The sequence below is a fragment of the Impatiens glandulifera genome, chromosome 1 (genome assembly GCF_907164915.1).
Source record: "Impatiens glandulifera chromosome 1, dImpGla2.1, whole genome shotgun sequence".
Lineage (NCBI taxonomy): Eukaryota > Viridiplantae > Streptophyta > Magnoliopsida > Ericales > Balsaminaceae > Impatiens > Impatiens glandulifera.
The window spans coordinates 49210965-49230068 of NC_061862.1; the positions used below are offsets into that span (position 1 = coordinate 49210965).

Genomic DNA, 19104 nt, shown 5'->3' on the forward strand with positions numbered 1-19104 from the left:
TTAAAATTAATTAAGTTCTTTGGATAGTTAGTTTTCTTAAGTAAATTAACTATCTTAATTTTTCTAACAAACGGTTTTGTATGTTCTAACAATTTCTCCCTTTTTGATTATTTAGAATAAATATTCAAAACTCGTAATTGTTGTCCGGTTTAAAGAACTTATATTTTTTTGGCTGTTTTTTGGAAAATCGGTTTGGTGTAAGGAGAACTTTATTTGAGGAAGAATTTTGTATACTTAGTAATTTCTCCCTTTTTGATTATTTAGAATAAATATTCAAAACCAGGCAGGTTTTATAATTTAAATAAGTTTAGGAATTATTGAATCTAACAATCCTAAAATATTTCTAAGGGAAGAAAACATAGGCTCGAGAAGTGGCTTTGTGAGGATGTTAGTCACTTCATGTTTGTTCCCTTCATGTAATGTGTCCGTCAGCAATCGGCTGTCCGGATGCAATGATGTCTCTTCCAAACTTTTGTCTTGATTTACCTACATTCATAGACAATAGAAAATCTGGTCCCCATTTTTTTTGGGTCTGTGGCTTATTAGTTCCTTGGGAATCCATACTTTGATTATTTTGATGGATTTCCCGTTGTGTGTATGTATAGTATATCTACTTGCTAATGATTCTTTAAAGGATGATTTTAGGTAAACATCTCTTGACTTTCGGTCAAGTTTTTCCTTGCTATACAAACTCATTGTCCTTCTTTTAGGTTTCAGCCAGCTTGAAGTTGACTTTACATAAATCATCTCATCCTTTGAAGTTAAATCATTGCAGCTTGTAATTTCTTCCTTGAGCTTCTCATTCTCAAATGAGATCTCACTTATTGAAACATCAGCCTCTTTGATTTGAGATGAACAACTTGAACTATCAGACTTACTTTTTGAAATAGTTTGATTAAGGGATTCCGACAGTTTTCTGTACTTAATGACCATGTCATTGAGTGCAACAATTAGATCATCTCGGGTAAAATCATCAAAGGAGAGATCAAATACCTCAGATTCTTTCTTAGCCGTGAAGCAGGTATCAACTTTATGATCACTGTCCCTAGATAATGAGTCGTCCGAAACGCTATCGGCCAATTTGCCCTTGCTTTCAGCAGCCATTAGAGCCTTCTGCTCTTTCTGGTTCTCCTTTATTTGTTCACTACCTTCAAACAGTTGGATCAACTTTTCCCACACTTCTTTTCCCGTTTTGCATTCTCTAACTTTCCCAAACGTGTTTCTGTCTAAAGATTTGAAGATATGTCTCATGCAATGGTTGTCTAGGTTGTTTCTTCTCCTATCTTTAGCTGTCCATTCACTTTTCTCTTTCTCGATCTTTATCGGACCTTCTTTAAGGATTGTCATAATTTCATCATCCATGGTAATCAGATGTAGATACATCTGAATCTTCCAATCGGCAAATTCCTCACTTTCCAGCATAAGAGGCTTCTCGTTGTGAGCCATGTTTGCCAGCTTTGTGTTACTTGAGTATTGAGACTAGTTTCTCTGATACCACTTGTTAGGATCGGGATCACCGATAGGGGACCGGGGTCCAACTAAAGGAGACCGCTTAAACACGCACACAACGGTTGGCGCTAATCTAATTAAGAATTAACATCGGTCTTAACACTACACAAACTGTCACAAACTCTTGAACCGGGTTCAATGGCGGAAATGTTTGTTTTAGCCTGAAGCAACACATACGGATCGGTTAGAAGTAAGAATGGAGATAAGTCAGTTAGAATGAGGGAAAGACCGGTTCGGTTAGTTTGGTGACCGAAAATAGATGAAGAACACAAGATACAAATTTTATGGATGTTCGGAGATTAAACTCTTACGTCACCCCTTCTTCTCAAACAATGAGAAGGATATTCATTAAGGAATATTCAACCACACAATCGAGTCTTATTTACTGCTCGATGTTCATTTTACAACACTCACATAGTATTGTAATATACTTTTACAAATATGTAAATACACAGAACTTAACAATTTGTTCTTATCACTCAATAGCTTTGTAGATTTTTCAAAGTATGTTCTCAGGAGTGAAAGGATCTCGCAAGAGTTTTCTTTCTCTCTATAACTTCGTAACCTGATAGCACATCCTGGAGCGTCTAGCCGTTCTTCAGCTCTCCAGCTTCCTCCTTTTATAATGGAAATATGACAACAGACATATTTATGTCTCTAAATGGTTGGTCAAGAAAAGAGGTTGCTTTTAGACTTAGACAAGCCTGAAGGTTGCTTCTGAATTTAGACAAGCCTGGAGGTTGCCTATAGATTTAGACAAGCCTGGAGGTTGTTTATGGATTTAGACAAGCCTAGAGGTTGCTTCTGGACTTAGACAAGCCTAGAGGTTGTTTCTGGATTTAGACAAAACATAATTGGACATCTGACAGTTACCTGCTGTTCATTTAATAACCAGACCTGAAGGCATTTAATAACCGGAGCTGAAGGTATTTAATTAACGGAAGCTTATAATTAACCGTAACTCAATTATGACCGAAACTGAAGGCATTTAATTGACCGGTCATGCTTCATTAAATGTCGGTTGACTGATCTCCTCTTCAGGAGTATTAAGTGTCGGTTGACCAGTCAAACTACCAAACCGACATTCACTACTAAGTCGATCTCGTCTACCGAATTTGCCGATCTCACCTACATAGAGATTTCAGTATTTTTCTCAACTTCCCTGAAATAGCAAAAAACTTTAAATAATATTTGTAGCCGGTGAGATTCAATCCATGGCCACATGTGTGATAAGCATGAGTGCTTACCACTAGACTACAAAACCTTCTTGTTAAATTTAAACTAATTAATATACTTGATATGACTTAGCAGTTTAACATATATTGATAGGATCGGCTTAATCGATAGAGACGGGGTCTGGCTAAGGATGAAGGCTTATGAAAAACGGTTTGAAAAAAATCCTGTTAGGGATTTAATTCGCTTTCTATTCTACGCAAACACTTGTAAACACTTGAAACAGATTCAAGGCAGAATTGTTTACTTGGGTTTAAAGCACAAGATAAAACATGAAAAGATGACAGAAATGAAAGAACACAACAGTTTGTTTATGGATGTTCGGAGAAATTCACCTACGTCACCCCTTCTTCCAACCACAGGAAGGATTCACTATAATATGATTCGAATCAAATACAGTTTACACACACTTAGCTCACTATTGAACAGAACACTTTCTGTTCAATTACAAGATGAAGAATATCACTCAGCTAAAGGTGTTTTTTTATTCTAGCTCTCTCTTGATTCACACACAGTACAATCAGAAAGCAGCTTCACAATATGAATATTCAAAGGCTTGAATTCTCTCAAAATTGGCAAATTCGTAAGGTTAACAGTTCTCTTAAGGCAGTTCGTGAGACAGATTATCAGTTGTCCTTGAGATTTGTTAAATACTGAGCAGAAGCTAACGGTCGAATCTTTTAGAATGATACGTGGCACTCTTCCATTGGAAAGCCTCCATTGTACACAGCAGGTTCTGAGCACAAGGATCGTGGTCATACATCACTAGTAGTGCGCCGAATATTCCATCAGGGATGTACCTGCAAAACAAGTAATGTGAGGAACATTCTATTACGTGGCATTCATTGGTTGGATGCATATAGTTGTTGTACTGATCTTCACTAGAAAGTAGAGCAGGAGTAGGGTACAGCTATAGCACGTGGGTAGATAAATGCTACCTTCAAGCATACTGCTTAAGCTGTGCATTAGACGTATTTCAGTTAGACGGACTGTGAAAATCAGTCTAATGAAATCAAACATCACTTTTTAATAATAGAGTCTATTAGACCGCCTAGTCTAATAGAATTAGACTACACGTCTAATTATCCAATAACCATTAGATTGCACGTCAAACTCCACTGAGTTAGACTGCACGTCTAATTCCGGTTCTACCTCAGACTTGTCTGAATGAGTTAGACACACGTCTAACTTTCACTTAATTAGACTACACGTCTAATTATCCAAAAACTATTAGACTACACGCCTAACTCCACTAAGTTAGACTGCACGTCTAATTCCGGTTCTACCTCAGACTAATCTGAAGGAGTTAAACTCACGTCTAACTTTCACTTAATTAGACTACACGTCTAATTATCCCATAACCATTATACTACACGTCTAACTCCACTGAGTTAGACTGCACGTCTAATTCCGGTTCTACCGCAGACTAATCTGAAGAAGTTAAACTCACGTCTAACTTTCACAATCTATTAGACTGCACGTCCAACTCTGTTGAGTTAGACTGCACGTCAAATTCCGCACATATTAGAATATCTGTCTAATTGCAAATATATTAGACTACACGTCTAACTCCATTAAGTTAGACTGCATGTCTAATTCCGTGTACATTAGACTTGCGTCTAATTGCAACTATATTAGACTGCACGTCTAACTCCGTTGAGTTAGACTGCACGTCTAATTCCGAATATCTATTAGACCATACGTCTAATTCGATGCATTTATTAGACTGCACGTCTAACTCCGTTGAGTTAGACTGCACGTCTAATTCTATACATTCATTAGACTACACGTCTAACTCCGTTGAGTTAGACTGTACGTCTAATTCTATGCATTTATTAGACTACACGTCTAACTCTGTTGAGTTAGACTGTACGTCTAATTCTATGCATTCATTAGACTACACGTTTAACTCTGTTGAGTTAGACTATACGTCTAATTCTATGCATTCATTAGACTACACGTCTAACTCCGTTGAGTTAGACTGTACGTCTAATTCCATGCATCTAATGCCAAAATCGGTCTAATGACCCTCATTAGAGCCAAGTCTTATGAAATATAATTTCAATACACTTGCATCAAAACTCATAAGTCATCTCATCATCAAAATCTCAATGGTTAAATTATTTCAACACTTAGTCAAAATAATTTGACCCAACAATTTCCCCCTTTTGATGAAGAAATTGGAAACCTGCATACATATACCAAAATATGCATTCATCATATAAATAAAATAAATCCTTACATGCAAATTCAGCATACAAAAATATCATATTAATAATCAACCAAATGTGAGTGTTTTCAGAAGAAACATAAAAAACTTGTTCTAAAAATTAACCTAAATAAGTTAACATCAAAGCATTGCTAACAGATTTTTCAAAAATATTCATCTTAAATGAAAATAGTTTCCATTATAATCTTCTTCTTCTTCCTAGACTTTACTCTGGAAAGGATAGACTTCAACCTAAGAGATTTCTAAGATTGCGGTTAGAGGGGAGTTGGAGTCTTCTCTTTTCCTTTTCTTGGACTTGAGCGTCTCCACCCTTTGAATGTAATCAACAACCTTCTGGTTGCTCAGGATTTTAGAGGGAAGGTGAAAACTCTTACCGGGTTCATTCAGAAGGAAACAAAGAAGGGAGCTAAGAGGACCATCAAAACCAAAGATAGTCTTCCGAGCAACAACCATTCTGACAAGATTTCCGAAGAGGAAGCTTGTTCAGTTGATAGGAATACCCCTGGTGATAGCCACCATTATCTGAAAGACTTTCGTACAATACTTATAAGAAGACTCTTTGGAGAGAAGACATTTCGAGATGATATCGCTAAAAAGAGTAAATTCAACCTTCAGGAGGTTTTTCTTTCCATGAATGTCCACTAGAGGGGAATCAGAAAAGACTTTCATCATTGTAATCATTAGGTCAGGCGGAGTGGTTGAGAACTCATCGATATCTACTTTTGGAAGCTGGAAAAACATACCGAAAGACTGTTCGGTGATGCAGATCATCTGGCCCATCACGACCCCAGCAATAACTTTATCCTGATAAAAGTCAGCGGTTTCGAAAAATTCATGAACCAACTGTTCATGATAGAGTTCATGAGGAGAGAGGAACTTTCTCAGCCCAAAGTCTTTTAGAGACTCAAACATCCTATGCATTACTGGAGATTGTAGAGTGGATACGGATCTAAAATCCACTTGAATCGATTTGATGAACAAGGGTTTAAACGATTCGAATTCAAGAGAGAGAGGGATTTGGAAGAGCTCTAATCTTTAGAATGAATAACCCCATAAATATCAATGCCTAATGTGTAGGAATTTTCTAATGATTACTCCTACCGTCAAGAACCCAAAGTCTGTTCCCAATAAACGTATCATTTAATGTTAGCATGAAACTGAACATTTAATACTAAGTGTACAAGCAAAAGTTGTCAGAAATATTAGTCATTCTTTGTATATTGAGAGACACGTGTCTTCAATTCTTTTGAGGAATGACTAATTTAATTTTCAGCGGGAAAATAAACTTGAGCAGAGGAAAGCAAAGGACAACTGTCCAACTAGCTAGAAGATGAAGAGTCCAATTACACCAGTAGTTAGACGTTTATTCTCCTTTTCACATTTTCAACTTTCTTTTGAAAATCAGTCTATTATACGTTTACGTCTAATTATGCAATAACACCACGTGAGACACGCGTGTATGGTTAGACGTGATATCCTCTTGCTCGTAAAAGTGTCTAACGTATATTAGACCTATCCGTCTACTAGACGTATCCGTCTAACCGAGCAGGTTATAACAACCAAGACAATAATTCCAGATGAAGATGAAACTGCTAAGGTAGACGTTCGTTAAGTAGTTTTGTTTCTCAAACTCTGAATCCTTAGGACAAATTAAGACCTCTGTCTTTCATGTCTGTTCAGTTGAGTTTTGAACAATGCGTTCCCCCTTAATTTATGCACGTAATCACATCAATCAAGATCAACAAGACCTAACATGTTTCTAAAGTGAGAAAACTTAGCTTCCGGTAGGGGTTTCGTGAAGATGTCTGCAGTTTTTTGATCTATAGGAACATGTTCAAGATGAATCTGCTTATGATTGACGTGTTCTCGGATGAAGTGATGCCTGATTTCAATGTGCTTTGTCCGAGAATGCAGAACTGGATTGTAGGTGATTGCGATAGCATTTGTGTTGTCGCAGAAAATTAGAGATTCATCAGCCTCAATCCCATAGTCTCTGAGCTGTTGTTGAATCCACAGAACTTGAGAATAACAACTTCCAGCTGCAAGATACTCTGCTTCAGCTGTAGACTTAGCGACTGACATCTGCTTCTTGCTGAACCATGTGATTAGACAATCTCCAAGGAACTGACAAGTTTCACTTGTGATTTTTCTATCAATTTTGCACCCTGCATAATCTGCATTAGAGAAACTGATTAAATTGAAACTGGAATCCTTCGGATACCACAGTCCCACATTTTGAGTTCCCTTTAAGTATTTAAGAATACGTTTAGCAGCAGTAAAATGAGAAAGTTTAGGATCAGCCTGAAATCTGCCACAAACACCAATAGCAAATTGAATGTCTGGTCTGCTAGCAGTTACATACAGCAAGGATCCGATGAGTCCTCTATATGCTGTTACATCGACACTTTGGCCACCTTCATCTTTATCCAATTCACTAGAGGAGCTCATTGGAGTAGCTACTGCAGAACAGTTCTCTAAACCAAACTTCTTTAGCAGTTCTTTGGTGTATTTGGCTTGTTTGATAAGAATTCCGTTTTCTAGATGACAGACTTGAAGCCCAAGGAAGAATGTCAATTCTCCCATCATGCTCATTTCAAATCTGTCCTACATCAGCTTAGCAAATTTCTCGCATAACTTGGGGTTAGTTGAACCAAAAATAATGTCATCAACATATATTTGAACAAGTAGAATGTGAGAATCTTTATTAAATCTAAACAGGGTTTTATCCACAGTTCCAACAACAAAGTCATGATCAAACAAGAAATTGGTTAAAGTGTCGTACCAAGCTCTAGGATCTTGTTTCAGACCATATAATGCTTTGTCAAGCCTATAAACATGATTTGGCAAGACATGATCTACAAATCCAAGTGGTTGCTCAACATATACTTCTTCACTTAATTTCCCATTTCAAAATGCACTTTTCACATCCATTTGAAAGACTTTAAAATTCTTAAATGATGCATATGCTAGGAATATTCTGATTGCCTCTAGTCTTGCAATTGGTGCAAAAGACTCATCAAAATCAATACTTTCCTCTTGTCTGTATCCTTGAGAAACTAAACGAGCTTTGTTTCTAATGACTAAACCATCTTCACTAAGCTTGTTTCTAAAGACCCATCTTGTTCCTATGACTGACTTGTCAATTGGTCTAGGAGTAAGATACCACACTTTATTTCTCGCGAATTGGTTTAACTCCTCCTGCATAGCATTAATCCAATCTAGATCAACTGTAGCTTCACCAATTTTCTTGGGTTCAATCTGAGAAATAAATGTAGAGTTGGCCATTTCATCCATCAGTTGACGTCTTGTCCTTCGAGGAGAAAAAGGATTTCCGATTATCAGTTCTGGTGGATGATTTATGTTCCATCTAAAATTGGATCCAAGGGGATTGTTCATCTGAACTGGTGACACCGCGACATCCCAACTCTCAACTTCTTGTTGAAAAGGAGTTTGTACGTCTGGTATAACTTCAACCGGATCAGCCACTGGATCAGACAGAGCCATCCGCTTATCCAAAGTTTCTTCTTCTTCACTTACAGACTCAAGACTAGTCGCTTTTAGTCTGTCAGCAAGATCAATGGGTTCATTAGATTTGCTCTCAACAGGTTCATCAAAAACTACATGGAGGGATTCTTCAACAGACTGTGTTCTTTTGTTGTAAACTCTATAAGCCTTGCTTACTGATGAGTATCCCAACATGGATCCCTCATCTACTTTAGCATCAAAAGCGGTCAAATAAACCTTTCCATTGTTATGGATAAAACATTTACACCCAAATATCTTAAAATAAGAAACTGTGGGAATCCTCCCATAGTACAGTTCATAGGGAGTTTTATCAAAACGTTTGTTAATTATTGACCGGTTTTGTGTATAGTAGGCAGTACTAATGACTTCTGCCCAGAACCTCTGATGTACATCTGATTCAGCAAGCATAGATCTCGCTGCTTCCTTCAGAGTTTTCACTCTTTTCTCAGCAATGTCGTTTTGTTGTGGAGTTCTTGCACTAGACAACTCGTGCCTAATTCCAGTCTCCTTAAGATAAGATGATAGGTATCTGTTACTGAATTCAGTTCCCTAATCACTTCTAATGCACGTAATATTTAAAGATTTCTAATTCTGAATTCCTTTAAATATTCTAATCAAGTTTTCAGCAGTTTTATCTTTTGATGGTAAAAATGCAGCCCATGTAAATCGAGAAAAATCATCAATAACAATCAAGGAAAATTTCATTCCTCCTATACTCTTCACAGGAATTGGACCAAACAGATCCATATGTAAAAGTTCTAGGATACGGCTGGATTGTGATTTCCCTTTACTTTTGAACGATGATCTGCCCTGTTTGCCTAACTGGCAAACAGTGCATATCTTGTCCTTTGAAAACTGAAGTTTGGGCAAACCAATAACTAAATTGTTTGAACAAATGTTGTTGATGGTTTTAAAATTCAAATGGTTCAAACGTTTATGCCATAACCATTTCTGGTCATTCTTGGCAATCATGCACATAGGATCAGAAGACTCTTTTTGCCAATACATTTTGTATGAGTTTCCTACTCAACTTCCAGTCAATAAAATGTTTCCATCTTGGTCTTTAACTAAACATGCATGAGTTTGAAAGTCTACTGACAAACCATTGTCACATAATTGACTGATGCTGATTAAATTATAGCACAGATTGTCAACAAGCAGCACGTCATTAATAGTTAGATTACCATGGATAATCTTACACGTGGTCTTACCCTTCATATTGTCACCAAACGTGATCTTAGGTCCAGAGCAATCTGATATATCAGTAAGAAGCCGTCTGTTTCCTGTCATATGCCTGGAACATCCGCTATCAAGATACCATACAGATTCCTCCAGTCCTTCGTTTGTTTGTACCTACATAAATAGATATTTATAATCTTTTGGTACCCACTTTCAATTGGGTCCTCGGTCAATCAGTCCCTTAGGAATCCATATTTAAGTTATTTTGATGGATTTCCCATTTTGTGCTGTAATTAATGCGTATGTTTTTGACTTAACAGACGACTTTCTGTTAGCCACTGATCCTTTAGCTTTTGAAGAAGACTTTATTTTAAAACTCCTTGACTTAGAGTCAGGTTTTAGATTGCCAGACTTGTTAGTTGTTTCTAGCTTATTCTTAAGCCAGCTAACAGTCGGTGGAACATAAGCTATTTCATTTTTGAAAGCAACTTCTTCATGAATAGGATCAGATTCATTGTCAGTCATACTTCCTTTGACAAAGTTTATAGGCTTAAACTTGTTAGTTGGAGAATTTGATTTTTTGCAGGACAGATTAGGGTCAATGCTGTAATATCCCAATCCGGATCTAGATTCAGGTGGTTTCAACATACTAATCTGATGTTTGACAGCATCTCCAGATCTTGTCCATGCACTGACTACATAGTTTAATCTCTTGTTTTCAGATGAAAGAATTTGAATCTGTTCTTTGAGCATCTCATTCTCAGAAAAGATCTCTGTTAAGTTTTCATCAAAAACGTTTGATTCAGATTCTTTGTTGAAGGAAAGAACAGTTGATTCATATTCGACTTTCATTTCATAAAAAGAGTTAGTTAACTTCTTATACTCAATAGCCATTTCATTGAGTGCATTAGTTAACTCCTTGTTCGTAAATTCTGGTGCAGAGATATCGTTTACCTTAGATTGGTCATCTGCCATCAAACAAGTAACAGCTTCGTTCTCTTTTTCGGCAAGAGACTCCTCTAAATCACTGTTAGCCCATCTGGATTTGTTTTCACTGCACATGAACGCTTTCTGGTTCTTCTTTGCTTGAGTGCTTGTGCCGTAGATCTGATTAAGCTTATCCCATATCTCTTTTGTAGTGGAACAGGACTTGATCTCACAGAACATATTCATGTTGATCAACTAGTACAAAATATTCTTAGCGACATTATCCAGGTTGTTGGTCATCTTATCTTCAGTAGTCCACTCATTTCTTGGCTTCGAAATCTTTATGGGGCCATCAGTAATAACGCTCAACATATCATAGTCAAGAGCAGCCAAGTGAGCTTGCATTCTTATCATCCAATATTCGTAGTTGTCCCGTGACAAAATAGGAATTTCATTGATGATAGACATGCTTCAGGTTCTTGATGCTTGAGAATAGAAACAAGTGCTCTAATACCAATTGATAGGATCAGCTTAATCGATAGAGGTGGGGGTCTGGCTAAGGATGAAGGCTTATGAAAAATGGTTTGAAAGAAATCTTGTTAGGGATTTAATTCGCTTTCTATTCTACGCAAACACTTATAAACACTTGAAATAGATTCAAGGAGGAATTGTTTACTTGGGTTTGAATCACAAGATAAATATGAAAAGATGACAGAAATGAAAGAACACAGCAGTTTGTTTATGGATGTTCGGAGAAACTCTCCTACGTCACCCCTTCTTCCAACCACCGGAAGGATTCACTATAATATGATTCGAATCAAATACAGTTTACACACACTTAGCTCACTATTGAACATAACACTTTCTGTTCAATTACAAGATAAAGAATATCATTCAGCTAAAGGTGTTTTTTTATTCTAGCTCTCTCTTGATTCACACACAGTACAATCAGAAAGCAGCTTCATAGTATGAATATTCAAAGGCTTGAATTCTCTCAAGATTGGAAAATTCGTAAGGTTAGCAGTTCTCTTAAGGCAGTTCGTGAGACAAATTGTCCGTTGTCCTTGAGATTTGTTAAATACTGAGCAGGAGCTAACGGTCGAATCTTTTAGAATGATACGTGGCACTCTTCCATTGGAAAGCCTCCATTGTACACAGCAAGTTCTGAGCACAAGGATCGTGGCCATACATCACTAGTAGTGCGCCGAATATTCCATCAGGGATGTACCTGCAAAACAAGTAATGTGAGGAAAATTCTCTTACATTCATTGGTTGGATGCATATAGTTGATGTACAGATCTTCACTAGAAAGTGGTGCAGGAGTAGGGTACGGCTATAGCACATGGGTAGATAAATTCTAGCTTCAAGCATACTGCTTAAGCTGAGCATTAGACGTATTTCAGTTAGACGGATTGTGAAAATCAGTCTAATGAAATCAAACATCCCTTTTTAATAACAGAGTCTATTAGACCGCCTGGTTTAATAGAATTATACTACATGTCTAATTATCCAATAACCATTAGACTGCACGTCTAATTCCGGTTCTACCTCAAACTTGTCTAAAGGAGTTAGACACACGTCTAACTTTCACTTAATTAGACTACACGTCTAATTATCCAATAACCATTAGACTGCACGTCTAACTCCACTGAGTTAGACTGCACGTCTAATTCCGGTTCTACCTCACACTAATCTGAAGGTGTTAAACTCACGTCTAACTTTCACTTAATTAGACTATATGTCTAATTATCCAATAACCATTAGACTGCACGTCTAACTCTATTGAGTTAGACTGCACGTCTAATTCCGGTTCTACCTTCGACTAATCTGAAGGAGTTAAACTCACGTCTAACTTTCACAATCTATTAGACTACACGTCTAACTCCGCTAAGTTAGACTGCACGTCTAATTCCGCACATATTAGACTATTTGTCTAATAGCAAATATATTAGATTGCACGTCTAATTCCGTGTACATTAGACTTGCGTCTAATTGCAACTATATTAGACTGCACGTCTAACTCCGTTGAGTTAGACTGCACGTCTAATTCCGAATATCTATTAGACCATACGTCTAATTCGATGCATTCATTAGATTGCACGTCTAACTCCGTTGAGTTAGACTGCACGTCTAATTTTATACATTCATTAGACTATATGTCTAACTCCGTTGAGTTAGACTGTACGTCTAATTCTATGCATTCATTAGACTACACGTCTAACTCCGTTGAGTTAGACTATACGTCTAATTCTATGCATTCATTAGACTACACGTCTAACTCCGTTGAGTTAGACTGTACGTCTAATTCTATGCATTATTTGACTACACGTCTAACTCCGTTGAGTTAGACTGTACGTATAATTCCATGCATTTAATGCCAAAATCGGTCTAATGACCCTCATTAGAGTCAAGTCTTATAAAATATAATTTCAATACACCTGCATCAAAACTCATAAGTCATTTCATCATCAAAATCTCAATGGTTAAATTATTTCAACACTTAGTCAAAATTATTTGACCCAACATATATATTTATTTGAACTTAGTTTTATCTTATTCATTAAACTTTTCATAAGTTCTAACAATTATATATCTTTAACAATTTCTCCTTTTTTGATTATTTAGAATAAATATTCAAAACTCGTAATTGTTGTCCGGTTTAAAGAAGTTGTATTTATTTGGCCGGTTGAAAAAGTTGAGGAAAATTATAAACAGTTTTGTATGTTCTAACATTATGCGTAATCAACATGCGACCATCGTACAACCTGTTCTTGGGACGACCTTGGTTGCATCAGGCTAAGGCTCTTGCCTACACCATATATCAAAAAATTCGCTTCATGGTTAACGGCAAATTCGTCACCATATAAGGTGAGAAATACGTCAAAACCTTCATCGGTTCAACTCATTCCACTAACCCAGAGATTGAGTTAAGTGGATTCGACATTTGTCCTATATTTAGGCAAGGTCAAGACTCATCTTCCACTCCTGACTTCCCTCCCTACAGCGCAATCTCCATGCGTCTCATGCAGAAAATAGAATATTTCCCAGGGATGGGTCTAAGGTCGAACGCTACCGGTATGACTTCTTTCCCCTGGTCTTATTACAACTCAGATAACTTCGGTGTCGGTTATGCTATGACATAGAGAGAGGAATCTAGGAAAGGTAAAATCTCTAAACAATTTATACCTATTCCTCAAACCCTAAATGGACAGTTTGTGTGAGAAAGAGAAACCACACTGTGTTTCGATTTCCCCAAACCTTTCTTCAACCGAATTTTACAAACTCGCTCTCTAGGTTTCGAAATCTTTCTAGATTGTTCTTTTGATCCTAATTCATCCCTTAATATGATTAAGAAAAGGATTGCTTGTTGGCATGAAACCCTGGAAAAGCTTGTCAGAGATCTTTCTTTGACGGACGAGAACGTGGTTGTTGATGAAGACTCTTGTAAGATAAACTCCATAAACCTTCTGAAAGTTGATAAAGCTCCTATAATCAGCCTGAGTGTTGATAGCAACATCACACCCATTTTGGACTGTGAAATAGTGTCTAATGTTGTAATAAATAAAGAAGATTATAATGACAATCCTGATGAGATGTCATCTTCTTTTTTTAATAAAGCATCTAATAAAACGTCAGAGTACAGTTTCGAATATATGTCAGATAATGATGATGTTTCATTCAAGTCTGAATTTAATTTCGAAATGAAAAACTTCTTTGATTCCGCAACCGAAACGACAATCGAAGTAAACCTCAATACTCAGGACGATCCTCAAATCGTGTTGATTGGACAAAGCCTAAGTGATGATGAGCGTCATAAGATGATCGAATTACTAAAGACCAATAAAGACGTGTTCGCTTAGTCTTACAAGGATATGCCCGGAGTGGAACCTGCAATCATTCGACATCAGATTCCTCTTTATCCAGAGGCGAAACCCGTTAAACAAATGTTAAGATGAATGAAAATCGAAGTTGTTGCCAAGGTCAAAGAAGAAGTCCAGAAGCAATTGGAAGCGAAATTCCTTGAAACTGTGGACTACCCCACATGGATAGCCAATGTGGTTCCCGTCTTGAAGAAGGACAAAAGAATGCGCGTGTGTGTAGACTATCGCGATATGAAGAAAGTTAGTCCTATGGATATCTTTCCTTTGTCCCACATTGACATTCTGGTCGATCATGTTGTTGGAAATCAGCTCTTGTCTTTCATGGTTGGATTCTCATGATATAACCAAATCTTGATTGTGGAAGAAGACAAATAGAAGACTACCTTTATCACGGAGGTAGGCACATTTTGTTTTAAGGTCGCGCCATTCGGTCTCAAAAACATTGGAGTTACTTATAAATGAGCAGTAACGATGATCTTACACGACATGATCCATAAAGAAGTGGAAGTCTACATAAACGACATGATCGTAAAGTCTAAGGATTGACATGGTCATATTCCCAACATAGACAAATTCTTGCAAAGAATTCGAAAGTATCGGCTTCGGTTGAACCCAAAGAAGTGTGCTTTCAGAGTTACCGCTGGTAAGATGCTAGGATTTCTCATCACCAAACGTGGAATATAAATTGATCCCTCCAAAATTGAGGCCATTACGGCTATGCCTGCGCCTCAGAATGAGTGAGAAGTCCGACGCTTCCTCGGCAAAATCCAATTCATCAGTCGGTTCATCAGCAAACTAATTCTTACTTGTGATCCTCTTTTCAAGCTACTGAAAAAGAATAAGAAATTCCAATGGGATGACACATCTCAACAAGTTTTTGACAAAATTAAGGACTATCTAAAGTAATCACCGGTCCTTATGCCTTCAAGGCCCGGTATTCCTTTAATTCTCTATCTCACAATGACAGACTCGGCTATGGGTAACCTGTTGACTCAAGAAAATGAGGATAAACTCGAGATTTTCGTCTACTACCTGAGCAAGAGAATGACTGGGTATGAATTGAACTATTCAACACCCGAGAAAGTGTGATGGGCATTCACATGGGTCACCAAAAGACTAAGACATTATATGCAAGCCCACCCCATCAAGATGGTGTCCTGGCTTGACCCAATCCATTATCTATTTCAGCGAACACTACTGTTGCCTAGATTCACTAAATGGATGATGATGATCTCCGAATACGACATCACGTATACGGCTCAAAAATCTTTTAAAGGAAACGATGTCGCAGACTTCCTAGAAGATCAACCTATCATAGCAGAGCCTTCTTTCGAAATCGACTTTCCTGATGACTCTATAATGTATATCTCTTCAGACACATGGAAGTTAATGTTTGATGAAGCCTCCTCCAAACATGGCTACGGAATTGGAATTCTCTTAATAGATCCCTAGGGAACCTACAACCCCATCTCTATTAAGTTAGAATACTCTGTAACCAACAATGAGGTTAAGTACGAAACATGTCTCTCATGTCCCAAATTCGCATATGAAAGAGGAGCAACTAAACTAAACGTAGTTGGTGACTCTAATATGGTTATATCCTAGGTTAATGGGACATGGCAAGTACGAGGAGAAAATCTCAAACCCTATCACACTTGTATACTATGTTTCATCGACAAGTTCAATCATGTGTCTTTTGTACACGTACCAAGAAGCCAAAATTGTTTTGCTGATGTTTTGGCCACGCTAACAGCTATGACCCAAATTCTTATTGGAATTAAGGTCAAACCTCTAAAGATCCGTCAGAAACAGAAATCCAATTTCAAAGTCGGAGTGGTAGCCTCCATTCAAGTGCCCACCAAACCATGGTTCGATATCCTTCAAAACTACATTGTGTATGGAGAATATCCGTCCCACTTCCAAGTTAAGGAACGAAGAGCCCTACGCCAGTATTCCACAAACTATGCTTGGATAGCTAACAAGTTATACAGACGAACTTTTGATGGTCAAAACATGCTCTGCATTGATGGTCCCGAGGCACGACGGATCATAGAAGAAGTACACGTAGGTGCGTGTGGTCCACGCATGAATGGACTAGTCCTTTCCAAGAAAATACTCTATCTCGGATAATATTGGCAAAACATCGAGCAAGAGTGTGTTAGCTACGTGAAAAGTTGTTACCAATGCCAAATCTATGTTAATCTAAAGCATACTCCAGCATCTTTGTTGTACTGCATGACATCACCATGGCCCTTTTCGACATGGGGCATTGATGTCATTGGGAAAATCTATCCCCATGCTTCCAATGGACATGAGTTCATACTCGTAGTCATCGACTATTTCTCTAAATTGGTCGAGGCATCATCTTATAAGATCCTCAAGTCTACTTAGGTAGCAAAATTCATTCGTTTTAACATCATAGCTAGGTACGGAGTATCTCATGCTATTATCTCGGATAATGGAAGACACTTCTAAGGAAAGGTTATATCGCTTCTCAAAGAATTCAAGATTGAACATCACAAATCTTCACTCTATCGACCTCAAACCAACGGTGCGGTTGAAGCGGCAAATAAGAATATGATAAGGATCATCAAGAAGATGACCAACACATATAAGAATTGGCATGAAAAGCTTCCATTCGCTTTATGGGGATATCGTGCGATTGCTCGAGCATCGATAGACGAGACTCCCTATTCACTAGTTTACAGTATGAAAGTCGTACAACCCATCGAGATTGAAATCCCCACACTAAGAGTCCTATTGGAATCTCATGTCATTGAAGAAGATTGGGTAATAGTTTGATACGACCAGTTGACATTGATAGAAGACCACAGGTTGGATGCGTTATGCAAAACCCAGGCTTACCAGAAACGAATGGCCGATACCTTTAACAGAAAGGTCAAACCCATAAGCCTAAAAGAAGGTGATCTGGTGCTCAAATTAATCTATGAACTGTTAGACCCTAGGGGCAAGTTCCGACCACGATGGGAAGGTCCCTTCCTCATCAAGAAAATCCTCTTTGGAGGTGTGGTTCGCCTTTCGATAGTTGAAGGCAAAGAATTTATTGCTCCAAGCAATCTAGACGCCCTAAAACGATATTATGTCTAATATCGTTTCGCAATCACGGCTCTAATCTAGCCTTAGCAGGATTACCACGGCTCTAATCTAGCCTTAGCAGGATTACCAAAGCTCTAATCTAGTCATAGTAAGATCACGTCGGCTTCCGATCCAGCCTTACCAGGATTAAGTCCTCTTGGAAAAACCAACCTCCAATGGTGTATGTATATGTCATAATTCGCATCAGTTAGTCCCGACTAAGAGTGGACTAATTATCCTCTAGTCTTGTTCGACTATGTCAATATTCTCAAGGATTAGTCCCCAACCTCTAAAGAACTAATCTAACCACTAGTCTTGTAGAACCATATTACAATCCCCCAGATTTAGTCCCCAGTCATGAGTGGACTAATCGACCTCTAGTATTATACGATATGTCAATCCCTTAGAGCTAGTCCCCAACCAGGAGTGGACTAATCGAAGCTCTAACCTTGTTAGGCATTTCCCTAACAGTTAGTCCCCATCTGAGAGTGGACTAATCTACCTCTAGTATTGTATTACTACGTTGGAAATCCCCAACTAGTTCTCAACTTTGAATGGACTTGTCGACCTCTAGTTTTGTACAACTACGTCATCTTCAACAATGGGAGAACTACATGAGACCTGATTCTTCCAAAAAAAATAAAAGAATATATCAAGAACAAATGGAAGATATGTAGGCAGCCTTTATACAGGTTTGGTCTCAATGAGCTCAGTAAACTCAAGAAGCTCAGTAAGCTCAAGAAGCTTAGTAATCTCAAGATGATCAAACTCAAAATAAATTAACTATTTCTAGTTCTATCCCCCACAGGATCTTAGGACAGTGGGAACCCTGGTTCTTTCCACCAACTGGTGATAAGGATTTTAGGAAATAAGTAAGGGCGAAAGTTAAGGGCATTTCCTTTAATCAAACTATGATTGATCTCCCGAATCAAAACCTTGAGTTTCTGGAAGACTCCTTGTTAGATAAAATTAGACCGGTTCACAGAACTTAACACATAAACCTTCCATGCAGGAACAAGGAACCGGACCGGTCAAACAAATGAACCGGCTAAGAAGATTAACCGGTCAAGTTATTAAACCGACCAGGAACATTCGAAACATGACCGCACAAAGAAAGGATCGGCCAGAGCTAAGAACCGGAAAAAACAAGACAGCCAATCAGCTACAAGGCAAAGGAATAACCGGAAGCAATCCGGTTAAACCAATTACACCGGAAGCCATTCGGTGAAAAGTCAAATGACCGACCAGCACAAGAAGATACTTCGGGTATCTGTTGAGAATGATACCAAAGGAACAGACTGAACATTTCCATATTCATACAAGTCTGAGGACAGTCTGCAGGCTGCAGAAAACCGTCATACAGGATCTTTCCACTTCGGGATAAATCAGAAAGGTAATCTTCCAAGTACAGACAACTGTCTAACCAACAGTTACCACATTAAGTAAAAGACAAACCTAGCAGGTTTGTCTTACACACCGGAAGAACAGACTGCAAAGTCTGTAGAGTTGACCGCCAGGTCTGAA

At 38.0% G+C, this 19104-nt stretch overlaps 2 protein-coding genes across 2 annotated transcripts; one reads left to right on the forward strand and one right to left on the reverse strand.

Moving 5' to 3' along the window:
• Positions 1-412: 412 nt before the first annotated feature.
• Positions 413-1446, reverse strand: LOC124927264. The gene is made up of 2 exons (XM_047467657.1): positions 879-1446; positions 413-486 (listed from the first exon to the last, which is right to left on the reverse strand). Exons 1-2 carry the CDS (start codon positions 1444-1446, stop codon positions 413-415), a joined length of 642 nt encoding a protein of 213 aa, XP_047323613.1.
• A 14793-nt stretch (positions 1447-16239) lies between these two features.
• On the forward strand, positions 16240-16614 carry LOC124927274. The gene has a single exon (XM_047467668.1). The coding sequence runs from the start codon at positions 16240-16242 to the stop codon at positions 16612-16614; it is 375 nt and encodes a 124-aa protein (XP_047323624.1).
• Positions 16615-19104: the final 2490 nt, after the last annotated feature.

Bases quoted from the DNA above. Each gene is read 5' to 3' on its own strand.
- LOC124927264 (XM_047467657.1), bottom strand. From the start codon at position 1,446: ATGGCTCACAACGAGAAGCCTCTTATGCTGGAAAGTGAGGAATTTGCC. The intron at 487-878 runs GTAAGTCTGATA...CTATGAATGTAG, and splicing joins TAATCAAACTATTTCAAAAA to GTAAATCAAGACAAAAGTTT.
- LOC124927274 (XM_047467668.1), top strand. From the start codon at position 16,240: ATGACCCAAATTCTTATTGGAATTAAGGTCAAACCTCTAAAGATCCGT.